Here is a 21155-nt window from a genome sequence, read left to right as displayed (position 1 = left end):
CAGGTGCAGGTCAGGCGATGTGCATCCCGGGCAGAGGGCTCTATGGGAGGAAATGGGGCTTGCCAGTGAAAATGAACAGGAGAATGAAAGGGGAGCCAGAACCTGAGGGTTTGGGCTGATTCAGGACATTGTGGGGGCATGGTGGTAATGGAGTGGTAACTGTGTATACAGTGCTCGAGACGTTGTGTGGGTAAGTAGTAATGGGGGGGGGGCAGGCCCTGTGTATTTAACGGTTGGGATGTTGTGCAGATATGGTGGTAATTGGGGGGTGGGAGCAGTCCTGTGTATACAGTGGCTTGGATGTTGTGGGGGTGTGGTGGTTGTGTTCCTGTGTATACAGTGTTCAGGAGGGTGTGTGAGGGTGGCGGTAACAGAGGGCTCCGTGTATATAGTGCTGGGCACAGGCCTGATAAGTCCTGGTGGCACAGTGGTTAAATGCTCGGCTGTGAACCCAAAAGTCTGTGGTTCCCTGGGCGATAGAGCTGGTGACCTGACCCACAGAGCTCCGTGGGCAGTGCTGCTCTGTCCCAGGGCGTACTGTGTGCCCAGGCCCCTGCAGCAGCACAGGTGGGGTGCCCTACAACCCCCGTGGGTCTCCGGGTTGGCCGTGGACCGTGTGGCGAGAGAGTGCTGTGGGGAGCCTGACCTGTCCTGCCTCTTTCCCCTGCAGTGCACCGTCCAGGTCAAGTTAGAGCTGGGACACCGTGCCCAGCTGCGGAAGAAACCCACCACGGAGGGCTTCACCCATGACTGGATGGTGTTTGTCCGCGGCCCCGAGCAGTGCGAGATCCAGCACTTCGTGGAGAAGGTGGTCTTCTGGCTGCACGACAGCTTCCCCAAGCCCAAACGCGGTGAGTGCACCCCGGCCCGCAGGTGGGACCAGTGCATCTTGGGGTGTCTCCCCTCCCTCATTGCCATGGCCGACCCTTTCAGTTCCCGCCCTGGGCCCAAGAGGCTGGTTGTGCTTAGAAGCCAGGCCCAGTGAACTGAACTCGGGGCCCCTGGGCCAGACCTGCCTACTGCTGTTTTTGTCTCTTGGTGCACCAGAGCCGTGCTCATGGCGACCCCGTGTGTTACAGTGTAGAACTATGCTGTGCAGGGTTTCCGTGGCTCTGACTTTCAAAAGCAGCATGCCAGGCCTTTTCTTGGAGGCACCTGGGGAGGTTAGAACCATTAGACCCGCAGGGGGTAGCTCAGTGCTTAACTGTGCGCACCACCCAAGGACGCATTTTTGGAGCCTGTTGGGTGCCAGGGACTGATTCATGGGACAGAGTAGAACACGCGCGCACGCGCCCCTGTGTGGCTTTCCTGCTGTGATCCTGACCGAGGCAGGTCACCAGGTTTTTCTTCCCAGGTGCCTGAGGACGTAGTTGGACTGCATGCCTTTTAGCTAACGCCCTGGTGCTTTACCCCTTTTTGCCGTGCAGGGCCTCTGTACAGAGCCTAGACACACAGTCTGTGTGGGACTGTGGGCTCGTGGGGCAACAGCTCTGGGTAGGGTCTCTTCCCATGGAGCCTCTGACTGGACCCCATCCCCATCATGCAGATCATGCAGCCGCAGCACAACTGCCAGAAGCAGTCTACCTATGACTGCGTCCTGAGACCCTGTGCTGCGTGCCCCATGTGTGTGCCCATTCCCCGTGTGTGCCTGTGCTAAGTGCCCATGCCTACGCTGCACACACACTCATGCTGTGTGCCCCTTGCCTTGCATACCCATGTCTCTTTGTGCCCCATGCCCCATGTGTGTGCCCCTGTTGTGTGCTCTGTGCCACATGTGCCCCATACTTTCCTTAACCCGACAGTTCACTTGGACAGTAGTGCGCTGCTACCTGGCCCTTCTGCACGTGAAGGATGTGTGTGGCAGTCAGGAATGCTGAGGTGTAAAGCAAGAGTAACTGGCTGCGCTGGGTGAGGGCATGTGTCAGCTTGCCCGGGACATGGTTCTCGGAGACTTGGCACATCTGACGTGGTCATTCTCCATTTTCCCCTCACACTGATTGGAGGCCTGACCACGTGGCGGGGTGAGGAGTGGGTGTTCGTGGGATGGCGCAGCGCTCATAAGGGAGCCCTGGTGGCATGGTGGGCTGGGTGTTGGGAGAACGATGAAGCTCTCTGCGCCTGTAAAATGGGCCGTCTTGAGGCCCTCCCTGTGTCTGGTCACTCGGAGCTGGACGCGACCCGATGGCTTCGGGCTGGGTTTGCAGAAAGAGCTCTTTTTTGTCTGGCTGATAGATACACACAGCAGAACGTAGCACAGTTTAACCTGGTCTGCACTCCAGTGACATTGATGGCATCCTTTGAGCTGTGTGGCCGTCCCCTCCGCCTTTTCTGAGCCGTACCTTCCTCTGGCTGTAAACTTGCTGCCCAAATTTCCCATCGAACCTTCCAGGTCGCTTTTGTCAGTTTACTCACACAGAGCTCAGCCCCAGACAAGCATGACACTCAGGCCGACGCTATTGCACGGATTCAGCGACACAACTGTTTGTTCTAAGAAGACTTCTGGGCCTGTTTTTGTACTAAGGTTTCAAGATGATCTCAGCCCTGCTGGCTCCAGAGTGTCTCAGGTTTGGAGAACATGACCCTCTGTCCCGCCTCTCCTCCTCTCGCAGTGCTTGGTAATGGTCGCCGGGCACCAGCTAGCTCTTCTGGTCCGATTCAGCAGGCATCTTCTGATTTTCCCGTTTCCAGGTTTCTTGTTTTTCTGCAACGGATGTGTCTCCTTGAATCTGAGGCTGGGCCTCCACCCCCAGGTTCTCCTGTGGCCTCGGATGATTGGTTTCTCTGGGCTCCTCTCCCACCCAGTGCTCTGCAGGGGTCAGGAGGGTCTGGTTGAACAGCAGCCTTTGGTTTAGGAAGGCGCATCCCACAAATGAGGAGGGCTTCTGGGGAGGAGCCTGGGTGGCCCAGGAGGGTTGTGTTCAACTGCTCAGCTAAGGTTGATGGTTGAAACCCAGCCGTATACTGCGGAAGGAACGCTTGGCGATCTGCTTTCCTGCCGGTGACGGCCAGGAAACCTTTCCTCCAGAGCCCCGTCCTGTAACGCAGCAGCGTGGCACCGGGGGAGTTGGAACTGACCAGGTGGCGGTTGGCATAGTTGTTTGTGTGGCCTATGCCCGGTGTCATACTGTAAGTTCTAGCTCTCTCTAGCATGGACTGCTGGATTATGGCCCAGACCTGTGTAGAAGGACAGGTGGCCCCGGGTCTGCTGCTTCCCAGACAGCCTTTCCATTGGCTCAGCTGTTCCTTTTTGAAATAATCACCTGACTGAGATTCATCCCTTCACCCTGGGTTAGTGCAGTTCTGTGTCTTTCGTTACATTCACGGAGGGGTGTGACCATCACCATTGTCAAGCTCCCGGGCATTTTATCATCCCAAAAAGAATCTCTGTGCCCACCCTTGAGGGGGTACTGGGCCCTGCAGCTCCCTGGCCCCTGGGCTACCCACAGCCCTGCAGCAGTCCCCGTGCAGTGTGGACCATCTCGGCCCCGCCTCTCTTCTAGGTCTGCATGCTTCACCCACAGCCTGCCTGGTGGGTATTCATGGGATGCCCCCGCCCACCAGTTGGGCCTGCTCTGCAGTGTTTGTGTGGCTCTCTGTTGCAGGCGGGCTGGCGGGCCAGGTGTCAAGTGACGAGTGGAGAGTGCCAGCCCTGGACCTGTCAACGGGGCCTGCTGCTGGGAGGCCCTGCCCTCCAGAGGCCTCCAGTATGTGCTTGCACATGGGGGTGACGGTGGGGAGAGCAGTTATCCCCAGCAAGACGGCAGTAGGTTTGAGTGGGAGGAGAAAGGGATGCAGCTCGTCCTTGCAGCTCTGGATGCAGAAGCCCCAGCCCCTTCCCCGCTCCTCTGCCACGGCCCACCAGCCCTGCCCCTGTGAGGTCACCAAGCTGACCCTGCTGACCGCTTCGTGTTGGAGAGCCCGTGGGGATGGCACAGCCGGTTAAGCGCTCAGTTGCAAACCAAAGGCTTCACGGTTCGAGTCCACTGGGAAGCACTGAGTAAGAAAGGCCTGGCAGTCTACTTCAACAAAGCCGCCTCTGAAAGTGCAGCTCAAATCTGACCCTGGACTCGTCCTGGGTGGGAGTGGGCCTGGTGGCACCTGGGTTTGATTTGGCTTGATGAGTTAGATGTGAGCGCCAAAGAGGCCTTAAAAAAGTCATACAATAAGCTTTAGTGGGAAAAAAGCCAGACATGTTTTATTGTCTCATAAAGCATTTCTGACAACTTCTGGTCCCCTTCCACATCATTGTACCGGGTCCAAACCGGTATATTTGTTCGGTGCCAACTAGTCGGTTCCAGCCCATAGCAGCCGGGGGCACAACAGAAGGAAACTGTCCGGCCCTACGCTGTCCTCTCAGTGGTCCCTGTGCTGTGTCTGTCTAGCTCGACGGGCCTTCTGCTCTTTCACCGCCCTCTCACATACCCCAGCCTCCCTGCCGCCGAGCCCATTCCGGCCCCTGAGATTCCATGGGCCAGAGCAGAGATGGCCCAGAAGGTCCCGAGCCTGTGCCTCTAGGGAGCAAACTGCCTCCTCTTCCTCCCACCGAGGAGTTGGTGGGATCCCACAGCACAGCATTTAGCCCAATGCGTCTCCCACAGATAGACAAGCTTGTAAAAGCACGGAGACTGCAGGGGGTGTTGGTCTACTGTTAACGGGTCACTTCTGGAGAGCAAAGGGCGGAAGGAGAGAATAGTCTGATTTTTGTTGTTGGTTGGTTCTTAAAAGGAGAGACCTGTATTTCCATATCTCACCACCACCCGCCATCATGAAGGGTGCCCTGCTGGCCCCCTTGCTGCCAGGTAGATCAGCAGTCCCAACCCACCAGCCCCGGACAGAGGACGATGTGGCCAGCTGACCCCAGAGAGATACATGGGCAGCTCTGCCCTGCCCCATGGTCACTGAGAGTCGGAATGGGCAGGGTTTAGGTTTTGTATGATGAGGGCACATGCGCCAGTCAGTTGACAGTGGTTTGCTTGAACTTCACCGAGTCATAAAATATCATCTTTCTGTCTGTGCTTGCATTTCTGAGTTTAGTGGGGGGTCACTGGGCTCTTGAATCACCACCGACTGCCCCTGGCTTACACCCGGGTGACCCGGTTCCAGGGACTTGGTGGTGCACTCTGCACAGCTGACCTGGGCCAGTTGGACTAGGGGGCCCTTGGGGCTGTGCCACTTCTCTGGCCTCAGCATCGTCCTGAACAACATAGGCCAACACCCTCCCCTGCATGCCCCACTTCTGAGGCTCTCTGCCCCTCCTCGCCACTTTGTTCCCTTCTGTGTGACAGTCCACATCTCTAGGTGAGCCCAGCCTCCTGAGAGGCCAAGAGACCCGGAGCCTCACGCAGCCAGCAATGCTACAGGAGGCTGACGGCTGTGTTTCCCTTTCTTTCAGTGTGTAAGGAGCCCCCCTACAAAGTGGAGGAGTCGGGCTACGCTGGCTTCATCATGCCCATTGAGGTGCACTTCAAAAACAAGGTAGGACACTTGGGGACAGCGAGGACACACGAGGAGGTGCCTTTCACTAGAGGAGCATTGGGTGCCTGGTGCAGACAGTAGGGCAGCACCCGGGCAGCACCAGGGAGCAGACAGTAGCGGCAGCACCCGGGCACACTGGCTGGTGGCTCTGCTCTCGGTGGGAAGGGTGCTCTGGCAGTAGGTGCGGAGTGCAGCTGGGATGGGCACAGCTGCTAACAGACAGGTTATCAGTTTGAACCCACCCACCCTCCAGGGGCAAAGGCCAGTTGGCCAGCTGCTCCCGCCACAAGGACAACCACAGAAACGCTGTGGGGTCTGCAGTCTGTCGGGTGGGGGGGGAGGGGGTGCTGTGGCTCAGGACCTACATGACGGGAGCCAGCCACAGAGAGGCTTGAGGGTGCCCACAATCCCTGAGAGGGCAGCCCAGAGGTGGACCAAGGGCCGACCCCAGCCCCAGTCACACGAGGCAGAAGGAACCTTAGGGTCCCACAGCAGGGGAGTGTGGGTCAATGTGTGGTGCTGCTTGGGAATGGCATGCAGGGAGAGCTGCTACGTTGAGTGGAAGGGCCAGGTGGCCTTGTCAGAGCCCCAGGTGCTTCGGTGCCCACTCCAGCAGAGGTCGGTGGTTCAAACTTACCCTGGCATTGTGGGAGAGCGGCCTGGTGACCAGCTTCTGGAAGGTCGCCGCCTGGAGAACCCAGAGGGGCCGTGCCCTCTGACCCGTGGCCACTGACAGCGACAGCCTGCCTGGCACTCATGCAAGGGCCCCGGGGCCTGCCTGGTGGTTAAGGCTGCTCCCCGACCACCCTGGTGCATGCCACCTGCCTTGGCCAAGGGGACAGCTGTGGGCACTGTGGGGCAGTTCTCCCTCCCCTGTAGGGTCACTGTGATTGGAGTTCACTCCTTGGTCCGTGGGTTTACGGTCTTTGTTCTTTCTAGGAAAAAAGTGCAAGTGCCGCACAACTGCTCCCAGTGTTGGTCAGCGTGGCCAGATCACAGGTTCATTTCTCCCCGTGTGTTTTAAAGGTGGCAGTGAGCATGTATGTGTTTTATCCTAGCCCAGCAATTAAAGTGTAGACAGCCCCTCCCCCGCAGTCATCTGCTCCTCCTCAGAGGATCCACCCACCCACCCCTAGCCCATCGGTCTGGCCCCAGGGCTGCTGATCCTTGTGTGCGGCCTACTGACTGCCTTTCAGGAAGGAAGTGGGGGTGTGTGTGTGTGGGGGTGCCTGCCTGTCCGGTTAATGAGGCGTTGTTTACACACGGGCCTGTGGGGACACGTGGCAGGAGTCAATGGGTTCCACTTCTTGCCCAGCTCAGATGACCTCGGGATGCTTCAGGTGCATGGCCCGCGGGAGCAGCGAGTGGCATTGCTGTGTCCATGGTGCTGTGGGGCCTCAAGTGCTGGGCTGGGGGTGTGTGGGGCAGGGTCACAGTGCAGCTATGTGTCAGGCTGGGGGGCCTGTCCTGTCCCTCCCGGGAGACTACCTGCTGAGGCTCTTGTGAAGTAGGGTGGACTGGGGCCTGGGTGTTCACATGACTGTCCCCTGGTGAGAAAAGAGCCCCAGGTATCTAGGGATGGGGAGTGAAGGGGGCAGTTCTTCTCTACCCAGCTCTCGGTGGCCAGTGCTCAGAGCTGCAGGGACAGCATGCAGAGGGCCTGGCTGGGAGTGGCCAGGCCAAGGCTCTAATAAAGTGTGGGGCAGTGACTTGGGGTTCAGGCTCATGGCACAGAGCCTTCGTGCCCAGTCCCTGATGGCCTGTGTGTATACTCTCAGCTCCCCCCAGTGGGCGGGGGTGGGGGGTGGGGGGAGGTTAATAGCAGTAGTAGCCCCTGGCTCTGGGGACTCCTCTGGAGTTGGGGGGGGGGGCGGGGGTTGGGCTTCCTTGAACCTTTCTCTTTTGTGAGCTGCTCTGGTGCTAGGTCTGCATCCAGGTGGGCACTGCCCCCTGTACTCCCAGCATCTGCCTGCAGGCCTCAGCTTACCCAAGGGCCCAGGGAGGACCAGGAAAGCTGCCTGGCAGGCAGAGCCTGTTCCCTGCTCAGGGTTCTTGCTGGGTTCTGCCGGGGAAGCCTAGGCTTGCCCTGCCCTATGGCTTGCCTTACCCTCCTCTGCCTGGAGGTAACCCCTCGGTCTCAGTGCGTGTTACATGTCTACTGCATCCAGACCCTGCCAGCTGGATTGCGGGACACTACCCAGTGTCTCTGTGTCCACGTCAAAAGCTCATGACTTCTGGAGTGACCTGGAGCCTCTAGCACCATAGGGCCCAACATCCCCCCCCCAGCCTTCTGCCTGGTGGGCTGAATTACGTAGAGCCTGGGGGTCTCCCTCTTGGGAGTTGGATGGTGCTAGGTGTTTGGGGCAAGAAGGCAGGACCTTCCCAGGGGTCTTGGGGCCTGTGGAATTGGGGCATACCGCAGCCAGGGGTCTTGGGACCTGTGGGGTTGGGGCATACCATAGGCTTTAGATCTGGGACCTGCTGTTCCCACAGGCAGAGGCCAGTTTGGGTCTGTTCTCAAGGCTGCAGTTCGGCAGCCTCCACGCTCTCCAGACCATTGCTCTTCAGATGGGAGCCCTGAGGCCCGAGTGGTCAGCACCAGCAGGCAGAGGGCAGGGGCTGACTAGGGTGAACATCTAGGTCCTGTGGACAGAGAGCCTTCAGAGGGAGAGCAGCACCGATGGGCCCCTGCCAGGCTTGAGTGGGGCTCGGGCCTTTTCTGGACTGCAGCCCCGTGTGGGAGACCCAGTCCACCTCCTGTCCAGCCACCACCTGTCAGTCTGGCATGATGCCAAACAGGTTTCAGTGGAGCTTGTGCACTAGGAGGACAGGCCTGGCAGTTGACTTCTGAGAACCTGTGGCTCACAGTGACCCAGCCTACTGCTGATACTGGGGTGGCACTGGGCCGAGCAGCCTTTTTCAGTCCATTGGGCATGGAGTGCCCTAAAATTAACAGCCACCAACAAGCCCCTGCTGGACGCAAGCATAGAGGCTAGATGGAGCAGAGCAAGGGGCCCCTTTTCCCTCGGTGCCCCACATTCTCATCGTTGCTCAGTTGGAGGGCCTGGGGTTAGTCACTGACAGGCAGGCTCTGGAGTTACACAGCACAGGGAGCCAAGCAGGGACCCCTTGACCCTGCAGCTGCATCACGTCAGCCCACCAGTGGGCCTTCCTCCAGCAGAGCCCGAGTACAGGGTGGGCTCTGGAGGAGCAGGCTGTGGTCCTGCACAGGTGACCCACTGGACGCTGTGGGCTGATAGACTCTGGTAAAAGGACACGTGGCCAGATCCTCAGCATTGCAAGTGTCCCAGGCACCCTGGCTGTGGGCCCTGTCACTCAAGATGGATGCACTGCATCCCTGGGCACTGGGACATACAGGGTCCTTGTGTCTTTGTCCCCTGCCCCACCCCCCACCCCAGCTTCCGAGGCCTGGCACACAGAGAAGCTGGAGGTGGGCTCACCCACAGTGCTCCATCGCCCTTCATGGTGGGCGCCCTCCCCAGGCCAGTGCTGCACAGCTGTGCAGTCCCAGAGCACGCCCCTCAGGCAGTCACTCCCGGTGTGTGCGCAGGAGCTTGGCAGAGCACGGGGGATTCCAACCAGCGCAGCTCCCCGTCATGTACTTGCACACACAGACTCACCCACCACTCCAATACCTGGCGTGACCTTGCAGGAGAGCTACCCACAGGCCCAGGTGCGGGGGTTCATGCACATGTGTGCTACAGACACAGGGGAAGCCCAGTGGCCCAGTGATTAAGCACTCAGCTGCCAACCATTAGATTGCAGGCACAGAAACTCCCCCGCGACACCCCCCCACCCGTGGCTCCCCAGCAGTCTGCTGCTGAGATGATGACGCCTCCCAAGCCCAAGGCGGGCACCGTGCGGCACCGACAGCCCGCAACACACCGATGACAAAGGGCGGTGTTGCTTTATCTGTTGCGTTCTGTCTGTGAGCAGTGCCTCAGTGCTGTTAGAAATGGTGTAAACCTCAGGTGGAAACAAACAAATGTCGGCTAATTGCAAAATCAACTTTTCTGACAACACTGATTCGGAGTCCTACCTGAGACACCGTGGGGGGTCTGTGGGTGACTTTTCTACCGTAAGTTGCAGTGGGTTCTAGCCATGGCACCCCCGTGAGTTCCAGATTCCCCAAAGCCAGTGCCCCCGCCATTGAATTGGCTCCACTCAACGTTGCTGCCGCCGCCAAGTGCCATCGAGTCGGTTCTGACTCGGAAGCACCACTGATGAAAACGCGGCCCGGCCCTGCACGTCCTCACAGTTGTTCCTTTGCTGCCCTTTCCGTTGCCAAGCACGATGCCCTTCTCCAGGGACTGGTCTCTCCTGGCACGTCCAGCGAGCGCCCTGGCCGGCCTTCTTCCCAGACAGACGTGTGGTCCTGCAGGCAGACCGTGCTGTCGGCACCGTCATTCAGAGGTCTCCATTCTTCTCCGACCTTCCTTACTGCCCGGCTCACACGTGTGTGGGAGCTGATGGAAAAGACCCTGGCTGGGGTCAGGGGCACCTCTGTCCTCAGAGTGACATCTTTGCTCTTGACACTTGAAAAGGGTCTGTGCAAGAGGTCTGCCCAGTGCAGCGATGTTCTGATGGCCACTGCCGTGGACATCGATGGTGGCCTCAGTTCACACGAACTCTCTGGCAGTTTGTCTTTCTCTGCTTAGCACAGTGTGGTCTGGTGGTCCACTTGTGAGGGGTTTTGTTCTCCTGACACTGAGCTGTAATCCCCACCGAAGGCTGCATGCAGTCTTTGATTTTCATCAGCTGACTTACACTGTCATGCTTAGATGCTGTCTAGTCGGTTCCGACCGTAGCGACCCGTATGAAGGACGAAATGCTGCCTGCTCCTGGGCCATCCCTCCAACTGTTCTGATGCTCGAGCCCAGTGTTGCAGCCATGCTGTCAGTCTGTCTTGTCGAAGGTCTTCATCTTTTTTTTTTTTGCTGCCCCTCTACCAAGCACGCTGTCCTTCTCCAGGGACTGGTCTCTCCTGACAACATGTCCAAAGTACATGAGACCGAGTCTCACCATTCTTGCCTCTAAGATGTTTGTGCTTCGGGTGGTTTGCTCACAGCATCATTCAAATGCACCGACTCTTCTTCAGTATTCCTCCCTGTCTGTCCACCTTTCACAGGCCCACGAGGTGACTGAAAATACCAGGGCTTTGGTCAGGCGCACCTTAGCCCTTAAAGTCACCTCCCTGCTTTTCAACACTTTAAAGAGGTCTTAATGCAGGAGATTTACCTAATGCAGCCCATCTTTTGATCTCGACTTCCATAGCATTGATGGTGGATCCAGGCAAGACAACATCCTTAATGGTTTCAATCTTTTCTCCGTTTATCATGACGTGTCCAGTTGTGAGGATTTTGGTCTTCATGACACTGGCTTGTAATCCATACTGAAGGCTGCAATCATTGATCCTCATCAGCACCTGCTTCAGGTCCTCTTCACGCTTAGCAAGCAGGGTTGTGTGTCATCTGCATATTGTAGGTTGTTAATAAGTCCTCCTCCAATCCCGACCCCACATTGTTCTTCATATAATCCAGCTTCTCTGATGACTTACATATAGATAAAGTACGGTGAGAGGAGACAACCCTGACACGCACCATTCCTGGTTTTAAATCATGTATTATCTTCCCTCATTTTGTTCCACAACTGCCTCTTGTTCCATTACGAGTTCCTCAGGAGCACAGCGCTCTCGGATTCCCCTTCTTCTCAAGGGCGTCTGTAGTTTGTGAGCCACACACTTGAATGCTTTTGCCTAGCCAGTAAGACGTAAGTAAACGTTTTTCTGATGCTCTTTGCTTTCAGCTAAGGTCCGTCTGACACCAACACTGATGTCCCTTGTTCCACATGCTCTCTGAATCGGGCCTGAATCTCTGACAGCTCCCTGCCCGTGTCCTGCTGCCACCGTTGTTGGATGAGCTTCAACGAAACTTCACTTGCACGTGATAGTCATGATATTGTTCAATAAGTGGAGCGTTCTGTCGCATCACTCTTCTTGGGAATGGCTACGACTGAGGATTTCTTACAGTTAGTTGGCCAAGCAGATGTCTTACAGATTTGGGGGTTGCAGACGAGTGAGTGGTTTCCAGTGCTCCATCAGCTTGATTCCGTCAACTCCTGGAGCCTTGTGCTTTCAGTGCAGCTTGAACTTCCTCCTTCAACACCATTGGTCCTTGCTCATATGAATTGGTGGAATGTCAACGAGTTCTCTTTGGTACCATGACTCTGTATCTCTCCATCTTCATTTGATACTTCCTGCTTCATTGAGTATTTTGCCCTAGAATCTTTCAATATTGCAACTTGAGGCTTGAAAGTTTTCTTGAGTTTTCAATTTAAGATATGCTGGGCGTGTTCTACCTCTTTGGTTTTCTGACTCTAGGTCTTTGTACAAGCCGACTAGCAACCTATAACCTTAGAGGGTTTCCAAGACTCTGTCTTTACTGGGGCTGTCATTGCTAGGTACCATTGAGTTGGTTCCAACCCATTGCGACTTTATGCACAAAACTGCCAGGTCCTGCACCATCCTCTCAGTGGTTCCTGTGCCTGAGGCCAATTGTTGCAGCCACTGTGTCCATCCACTGCCTTGAGGGCCTTCCTCTTTTTTGTTGCCCCTCCCCTTTACTGAGCATGACGTCCTTCTCCAGGGACTGATCTCTGCTGACAACACGTCCAAAGTCTGTCAGCCAGAGCCTCGCCATCCTTGCCTCCACGGAGCACTCTGGGTTACTCCTTCCCACACAGATGGGTTTGTGCTTTCAGTCCCTGGTGCTCTCAGTGCTCTTCACCAGCACCAGCATTCGGTCTCCTTGTTCAGTGGCTAACCTTCATGTGCATGTGAAGCCATTGGAAATCTGCAGCTTGGGTCAGGCGCACCTTAGTCCTTAAAGTAACGTCCTTGCTCTTCAATACTCTCAAGGTCTCGTGCAGCAGATTTACCTGATGTAGCCCGTCCTTTGATCTCTTCACTGCTGCTTCCAAGAGCACTAGTTGTGGATCTCAGCAAGACAAAAATCCTTGACAACTTCAGCCTGTCCTCCATTTATCATGATGTTACGCATTGGTCCAGTGGTGAGGATTTGGGTTTTTCTGTTGAGTCGTAGTCCATCCTGAAGGCTACAGTCCTTGACCTTCATCAGCAAGTGCTTCAGGTCCTCCTCACTTTCAGCAACCAAGGTCGTGTCATATGCATCTTGAGGGTTGTTAATAAGCCTTCCCCCAACCCTGATGCCACAGTCTTCATGTAAACCACCTTCCTCTGGTTATTTTCTCAGCATACAGATGTACAGGGGCAGACAGCATTATCTTTCTCCCTGAGAAGGGCTAGTGGGCTTGAACCGCTGACCTGGAAGTTAGTACCTGAGACAGTTTATTGTGCCAGCCTGGCTGATAAACGCAGGTGGGATTGACTGAGGGGCGGAGAGATGGATGGCTTGGTGAGCCTTGCCTTTCCTGTCTCTCGCTCTGTGATCATCGGACCAGTGTGCGGCTGCCTTGCTTGTTCTGTGCTTCAATTTAAAGGCTACACAGCCTGTGGGACACCTAGCAGTGGACTGTGTTGCTGTAAGTTGAGGTCCCTTTAAGACTTCTCTGGAGCTGGGGACTGGCGATTGGTGACCTGCCTTGTGATTGGCTGCTGTGCTGACATAACCTAGCTCTCTCTACAAATAGAGGAAGATCTGGCATCAGACAGAGACTTGAAAGGACTGCTAGTCTCTCAACTTTCTCTCACGGACGTGAGTTGCACTAAGCCATTTATAGTGCTTCTAATTTAACTGTTTATTTCTTGTATTGTATATTTATCTGTATATGATTTAACATTTCATTTCTCGTTATATATTAATTACCTTTATAAATAAATATATCATATTATCAGGAATTTGGTTTTATCTCTCTAGAGAACCCTGTCTAACACAGTACCCAATGCATAACCCACAGCACCACCAGGGCTCCTTAGCTTAGACAGGGTGAGTTGGATTTTGAAGTAGTGAGTAAAGGAGGGGGGCTCGTAACTCACTGCCACTGAGTCAATACTGACTCATCGCGACACTGCAGGACAGGGTAGAACTGTCCATGTGAGTCTCCGAGACTGTAGCTGTTCACAGTGGTAGAAAGCCCTGTCTTTCTCCTTCGGAGTGGCTGGTGGTTTCAAACTGCCGACCGCGGATCACAGCCCACCGTATAACCGCTACACCACCAAAGGGGCGTCATGTTGTTAGGTCCCACTCAGAGGGACCTGCGTGTTCCTGTGCCATCCGCACAGGCACCCCTAGGCCCGGATCCAGTGTTGCAGCCACCGTGTCGCCCATCTTGTCAAGGGCCTGGTCCCGCGTTGGGCTGCTCTTCTGCTGTCCCCAGCATGAGGTTCTCCTCCAGGGAGCATCCAGGGTCTCCCTGACAACATGTCCCGAGCATGTGAGGTGAAGTCTTGCCATCCTTGATTCCTTTTTTTTTTCCCTTTGGGGTTCTAATATGATTATTTAATATTTGAACATTTGGATTTTTCAAATCATTTTATTGGGGGCTTGTACAGCTCTTACCACAATCCATACATCCATCCATTGTGTCGAGTACATTTGTTGCCATCATCATTTTCAAAACATTTTTTCTACTTGAGTCCTTGGTATCATCTCCTCATTTTTTTCCCTCCTTCCCCTCCACTTCCTCCCTCATGAACCCTTGATAATTTATAAAAAATTTTTTTCATGTCTAACGTTGACTGATGTCTCCCTTCATCCACTTTTCTGTTGTCCGTCCCCCTGGGAAGGGGTTATATTTAGATCATTGTGATCGGTTCCCCCTTTCTCCTCCCACCTTCCCCTTACCCTCCTGGTATCTCTACTCTCATTATTGGTCCTCAGGGGCTTATTATCTGTCCTAGATTCCCTGTGTTTCCAGCTCTGATCTGTACCCATGTACATGCTCTGGTCTAACTGGATATGTGAGGTAGAATTGGGGTCATGATAGTGGGGGGCGGGGAAGCATTAAAGAACTAGAGGAAAGTTGTATGTTTCCTCGGTGCTATACTGCACCCGGACTGGCTCGTCTCTTCCTTGTGACCCTTCTACCACCCTTGATTCTAAGGAGCATTCTGGTCTTAACTTCTTTCACTACAGCTCAGTTTGTTCTTTTAAGAGTATGTGGTACTTTCGATATTCTTCTCCAGCACCACAATGGAAATGCATCCATTCGTCTACGCTCTTCCGGATTCACTGGCCAACTTTCACACGCATGTCAGGCCGTGGCGGGTTCATGGCTTTTGGGTAGTGCAGCAGATTTACCTAATGCAACATGACTGTTAACTTCCATGAACACTGATTGTCGATCCAAGCAAGACGAAAACCCTTGACAACGTCAGCCTCGTCTCCATTTATCTATGTGATGTTACCCATTGGTGTGAAGATTTGGGGTCTTCTCTGCATTGAGTTGTAATCCATACTGAAGGCTGCAATGCTTCAGCGTAGTTTCAGCAGAGCTTCCAGACTAAGAACAGAAAACAAAGGACTAGATTCTCTGCTTTGGGGGAAGGAGCCCCTGAAAACCTCCTATGTAGTTTTGAAAGGTGGGGGGGGGGGGATCATGGGTGGTAAGAATCCTGCCATTTCTGGCCAGCACCCCTCCAGAGCAGCCACTCCTGTCTGTACAGGCTTCAGCTTAGCTCCCAGATTCAGACAGACTAGGAAGAAAGGTTTGGTCCTTGACTTCCAAACCTCAGCCCTCGTAAATCCCTGGGACCAGAGGGCTCTGATTGGTGGCTTCATCCTGGAAAAGGCATTGCCTTCCACTGTGGGAGGGGCCGACTTGCAGCAGCCAGTCACAACAAGGGACATGGCAGGTGGGCAGACATCTGTGTGTGAGCACTGTGGGTAGGGGACAGCCGAGCCAACTGGCCACCAGGGGCCACCTAGGGGCCCAGGTCACTTCTTAGCCTCAGTTTCTCCATTTGCAAGGTGGGCTTCTTAGTGGTGTCTACTGGTGGTGACCAGAGGACTCAGAGGCGACCCGTGTGTAGTAAGTGACGTTTCTTGAAGTTGCTGTTAGTGTGAAGTGGCCTAGCTCATTCCCTCATCACCCAGAAAACTGGCCCCCAGGCTGAGGAGGCCCCAAGAGGAGCGGCAGAAAGCTCCTCCCAGGGATCGCGGGTGTCCCGGGCCCTGCTCGGGGTGGCATCAGGTAATACAGAGAACATGGAAGCTCTGGTTCTTCAAGTCAATTGCCAGGCCTTTCTTCCACAGTGCCTCTGGTGGGCCCCAGCTGAGCATGTTCATCTAGGGATACTGCCGCCCCCGCCCCATCCCCTCCCTCCCTGGCCGCCCTCGCCCTGGCACCGAACCCCTTGACTCCTGAGCTGCCCTGGGGTTTTCTGTGAATGAACACCTTGGGTTTATGCTGTTTTTGATGGGAACGCGCACACAGCACTGCTCGCCCCACTCCGCTGCTCCAATGCTCCTTAGTTGGCCTCCTCTGGCTGTTCCTGCCCCTTGACTCGTGTCCCCAGCGCCTTCTTGTAGCTGCCTCAGAGCAGCTGTCCTTGGGGACTCATGGTGACCCTGTGAATGAGCCTGGTGCTTCAGGTGGCCATGGGGGGAGGTGCTAAAGCAGCCCTCCCCCGAATGTAGCTGGTGCCTCATCATGCTGGGGGCTGGACTGGTTGTCCTTCAGGCCTGGGACTCCGCGCTGCGCACCCCCCCACCCCCTGCCCAACGCCAGCTTGCTGGTCCTCAGCCCACCTGGGGGGCCAGGCCCCACTCGAGTTGGGCATGGCAGCACCACCAGGGAGTTGGGTCCCAGTGGCTCTGCCTGGACCTGCACCCGCACCCGCACCCGCCCCTGGCCTTTTGATTGCAGCCATTCCAGCGGGAGTCCTGGCGGCAGCGTCGGCTGTGCTCTGCGCTGCTGGCAAGTCAGGAGTTTGAGACCATCAGTTCCCCCAGGACAGAAAGTTAAGGTTTTCTGCTCCCAGAAAGATCTATCCAGCAGCCCTGATGGCGTGGGAGGCTCCCTTGAGCTGCTAACTATAGGCTTAGCAGTTCAAATCCCCCAGCTGCTCTGCAGAGAAAGGTGTGAAGGTTTTTCTGCTCTTAAAGAGTTTGTCTCAGAAACCCAAAGGGCCAGTTCTGCTTTGTCCTCTAAGGTTGCTTGGGGTCTGGATGGACCCCACAGCCGTGAGTCAAGTTCTGCGTAGGTGCCAGGAATCCCCAGGGCACAGCAGTTCTGAGTTCACCGCCTGGCGATCGACCTGTGAAACCACCAGCCCCGGAGAACCCAGGGCAGAGAGAGCTCTCACCTGACCCGGAAGCTGACAGATAGATGACAGGGGTGGTTTAAGTTTTGGACTGGGGTGGAAATGTGGCTGGCAGAGCTTAGCCCTTCTCCACAGTGGTTCCTGGGCTGGGGCCGTGAGACCAGCTTGCCCGACAGCAGCGTCTCCCTGAGGGCACAGTGCTCAGCTGCCAGTTGGCTTCTGAAGCTCTTCTCTGCACGCAGTGGGGAGCGCACGATTGGGTCAGCTTTGTGACCACCCACTGTTACCTGGAGCCTCAAAAGGACATTGCAACTGCCACCAAGTCGACCCCAGCTCACGAAGGACCCTGGGTGCCTTTGACCTGGAGCTGAGGGCATTATCAGAAAGGGTGTACAATTTGAAGTCCACCCAAATGGCACTGGCCTCAGCAAAGCCTGGGGCCTCCACCGTGTCTGGGACCGGTCCTGGCTGACTTGGGGCCTGTGCAGGAGCAGCAGCTCCAGCACCCAGCCCTGGTCCTTCCCACCCTAGCCCCCTCCCAGTGCAGGGGGTGGGGGGTAAGCACCTAACCACCGAGAAAGCACAGCAAGACATCTTCCTTCCTCAGCCTGCCTCCTCCTCTACCCGCCCTTCAGCTTGGCAAAAACATACAGAGAGCGGGGCCCAGACCCTCCTTTAAGGATGACCCCTCCCAAGGGGTCACCATGTCTTCACGCTCATTTTATTCCGTGTACGCTCTCACAGCACCCTCGAGTTCAGGGGGTGGGCAGCCCCAGCAGCAATGAGGCAAGCCAGCTACTGGGACAATTGGCTGGGATCGCCAAGGAGCCAGACAGAAGGGCCATTGTGTGGGGAACCCCAGAGAAAGGTTAGGGGCCTCCGAGTTTTGACAAGCCTGTGTGGCAGGCGGCTGTGCATGTCCCCACAGCTGTGTTTCCTGGAGGGTGCGCCCCAGCGGGCAGGATGTGCCTAGAGAGAGGAAGCGGCCTGGGAGAGGCCCCCCAGCATGTCCTGGTGTGGCAGCTGCCTCCCTGGCCTCTTCTCAGATGGCTGTCCTGAGGAGAAGCCCTGGAGGAAGGCCAGCACCTGTGATGACTGCTAACCTCCTCGGGGTGCCGGAAGAAAGGCCTGGCGGTCTGCTCCGTGGATGCAGCATCGGTGCCATTGAGTTGATGCTAACTCTCAGCCACCCCACAGGACAGCAGGGCTGCCCCAGAGGGCAGCCAGACCTTCCTGCTGCTGCGCTGCCACGAGACCTCAAACAGCCGTGCTGCGAGCCAGCCAGTCAGTGCCTGCACGGGGCTGCCAGGCTCCTTCCCATGGTGGTCCAGCCCAGGGCCCTCGGGGCCACTGGGAGCCGGAGTCGCTCCAGGGCAGCAGGTTTGGGGCTGTAAGAGAAGATGGACCGTGGAGTTGTGCAGATGGCACTGGAGCAGCCCAGAGTCGGGAGGGCCCAGTAGACGTTATTTGGGGGTGTTAGTAGGCGGGGTCTCAGTTGGGCTCACCTGCCCATCACATGGGGGCCTGGGGGGGGGGGGTGTCCCTGGAGCCCTATCTCAGGTGGGAGTGGTTGTGGAGTTAGGGGATCCCTGCAGCCCCCAACTCATGCGGGAGTGGTTGTGGGAGTCTGGGAGGTCCCTGCAGTCTCCCATCTTGGGTGAGCATGGCTGTCCCTGCTCTGCGTGTGTGCCCTCAGAGCCACCCTGTGACGTGGGGCAGCAGAAGCGGGTGGTCCTCCGCCCTCCCTCTTGCATTGGACTGCCAGCCGCCATTCAGGCTCACGTGTCATTGGTCACTGCTGTCCTGGGCACCTTTCAGTGGGAACGCAGCTGCTTTGGTAGACGGGGGTAAATCAGGAGGTTACAAAAAACAAATCAACCCACTGCTTTCGAGTCGGCGCTAACTCAGAGTATGAGGCTGTCAAGCTTAGCGGAAGCCACTGCCTGGCCCGTCGTCTTCTCCGGAGCCCAGAAAACAGGTGAACCTCAGGTGCTCCTCAGGGCTGTGAGAGCCGAGGCTCACCTCCTTAGAGGCTGAAAAAAGGCGCAGCCATGGGGCAGGGAGCACGGCCCTCAAAGGGGCCTGGTGGCTGAGGGGAGCCCTGTGGGCCCAGGAGAGCATCTCCAGCTCCCGAGATAGTGTCAGGCTCCTGGGTAGGCAGAGCTGGCACGGGAGCCAGTTCTTACATGTCACCCTTCAAAGATGCAGAGGGTAGAGTTCATCCACAGAAGTGACGGCCCCGCCCTGCCACCGCCTGTCACGTTTCACTGGTGACGAAGTCGCCTTGTCAGCCTCATCGCCTGAGCCCCAAGTGCCTCGTGGCAGAGCTGTGCTCCCCAGGACTTTCACTGGCTGGTGCTGATTGCCAGGCCTTTCTTCCAAGGCACCTCTGGGTGGGCTCAAACCTCCAGCCTTTGATTCAGCAGCTGCTCTCGTTAACTGTGCAGGACGCCCCAGGACTGCTAGTGGGGGCTCAGCTGAGGGCTTCAGAACTGGGCCTCTCCTGGGGTTTCATGCAGGGCCCAGGGCCTGAGTGCACAAGGCAGGGGGACCCGACAGGGGCACCAGCAGACCTCCAGTTGTCCAGGGATAAGCCTGGGTCCTTCTAGGCCGCGACACGCCGGAGGCCAGGGACCAGGTGTCAGGTGTGGCTGTGGAGTTTTGTCTCCTTGGTGGCTGCCCGCCTGCGGGGACAGCCACGGGGCACTGGCAGCCTATCAGGCTTCCTGCCTGTCTGCCTGCCCACAGTCCTTACACGTGCACAGCGTGGCCCAGGCCCTGGCACCAGTTTGGCCAGTTCCCTGTATCTTCCTGGTCTGAAGCTAGAGAGACGCTGGCCCAAGGCCAGCAGGCCGGGTGACTCAGGGTAGCTCTCAGGCGTCAGTGAGGGTGCTTCTGGGCTGGACTCCACGTTGCCACTGGGGGCTGTGGTTGCTTCACAGTCCTGTAAGTGCTGGCCTGCCCGCCCCTGGGGTCTCCTAGGAAATGAAGGCAACGTCTCCAGGGGGCTGTAGTGCTGTGAGTGTGTATGTGTGTGTGTGTGGAGGGGGTGGGGTGGGGAGCGGCCTCTCAAGGCATGCTGGCCTTGGACAGATGGCTCTGCTTCAGTCGGCCCCAGCGCCGTCCGCTGTGAAACACGATCGTGCCAGCTGGGCTGCTGTGGGACTGAAAACCCTGACTCTGGAAAGGGCCACGTGTGTGAGTGGCCGAGGAGTGCTGGCAGATGTCCCCTTCGCCCTGGTCCAGAAAGGGCTGAAATCATGTGGCCTTGAGACCCCCACCACCACCACCCCTTCCACATGGACTCTCTGAGGCCCACTGGTGCAAGTCCCTTGTCAGGTAGAGCTACAAAAGTTGTCTCCTTTTTTTCTCTTATTTTTGCATGTTGATGTATTTTAGATTGACTTTTTTACCTTTTTTGCTGTTTATTCTGACGACAACAACAACAAAAAACAACCCAACCTTGATTTTGGTGTGATTAGCTTGCCAATGTTTCCGTTTGTCACTTCGTGTTCTTGGTGCCATGTCTAAGAGAGAGTGCCAGCGGCAAGGCCGTGCAGATCTGTGCCTACGGGTCGTTCCAGCTCTGACATGTAGGCTCATCTCTGAGTGTGGCGTGAGGAAGGAGCCCTGGTGTCGTGGTGGGCCGCACACTGAGCTGTTAACCCCAAGGTCAGCGGTTCAAACCCATCAGGCTACTGGGCGGAAGAAAGATGAGGCTGTCTGCTCTTGTAAGGAGCTACCGTCTCAGAAATCCACAGAGGCATTTCTGTCATGCCTCGAGAGTCGCTGTGGGTGGGAATCCACTCTGGCGGTGAGTTTTTGTCCTGGGTGGCATTAGTGGGTGTCCCTGGGTAGCACAATTAGTTTTTCCTTGAAAGGTTGGCCTTTCCAGCCCACTCAGAGGTGCTTTGGAAGACAGACCTGGTGATCCGCTGTGGAAGACTGTAGCCTGGAAAGCCCTGTGGGGCTGTAGCCCGGGGTCCTGTGGTCACCGGCTGCTGGTTCAGTAGTGAGGGAGGCTGCCTAGTTCCATGCTGGGCCTGCAGTTGTCCACTCAGGCCCAGCCCTGTGTGCTGAAAAGACTCATCTCGCCCCACCCAGTAGTTTGGACACCCTGGTTCAAAACAAACTCGAACCAAACTCAATGCAGTCGATCTCACTTCGCAGTGTCCCTACAGGACAGGGAAAACCGCCCTGTAATTTCCCAGGCTATCACTCTTGTCAGGTGTAGAAAGCCTCGTCTTTTTCCCGAGGGACAACTGGTGGTTTTGAACTGCAGGCCTGAAGCACCAGAGCTCCTGGGTGGGGCACAGTTGGCCATGGTTGTGGGGTGTCCGAGGACTCTCGCCACCATGTCTCTCTCCCACGGAGTTGCTGGGTGCTCCTAATACCAGCCTTCCTGGAGCCCAGCGCT

The 21155-nt window shown here is 56.4% G+C and overlaps 1 protein-coding gene across 1 annotated transcript in view; it reads left to right on the top strand.

Moving 5' to 3' along the window:
• The first annotated feature begins 138 nt into the window (after nt 1-138).
• MLLT1 (MLLT1 super elongation complex subunit) overlaps nt 139-21155 on the top strand; it is a 33816-nt gene continuing 12799 nt past the window's right edge. Inside the window, exons 1-3 of the mRNA XM_045300061.1 lie at nt 139-144; nt 671-851; nt 5393-5475. Coding sequence (XP_045155996.1) covers nt 139-144; nt 671-851; nt 5393-5475 — 270 coding nt within the window. The remainder of the gene's footprint in view (nt 145-670; nt 852-5392; nt 5476-21155) is intronic.

The sequence above is a fragment of the Echinops telfairi genome, unplaced genomic scaffold (assembly GCF_000313985.2).
Source record: "Echinops telfairi isolate 266 unplaced genomic scaffold, ASM31398v2 ScPeMD7_7459;HRSCAF=8497, whole genome shotgun sequence".
Lineage (NCBI taxonomy): Eukaryota > Metazoa > Chordata > Mammalia > Afrosoricida > Tenrecidae > Echinops > Echinops telfairi.
The sequence above is the reverse complement of the archived record's forward strand: the minus strand, read 5'-3'. Positions and strand labels throughout refer to the sequence as shown.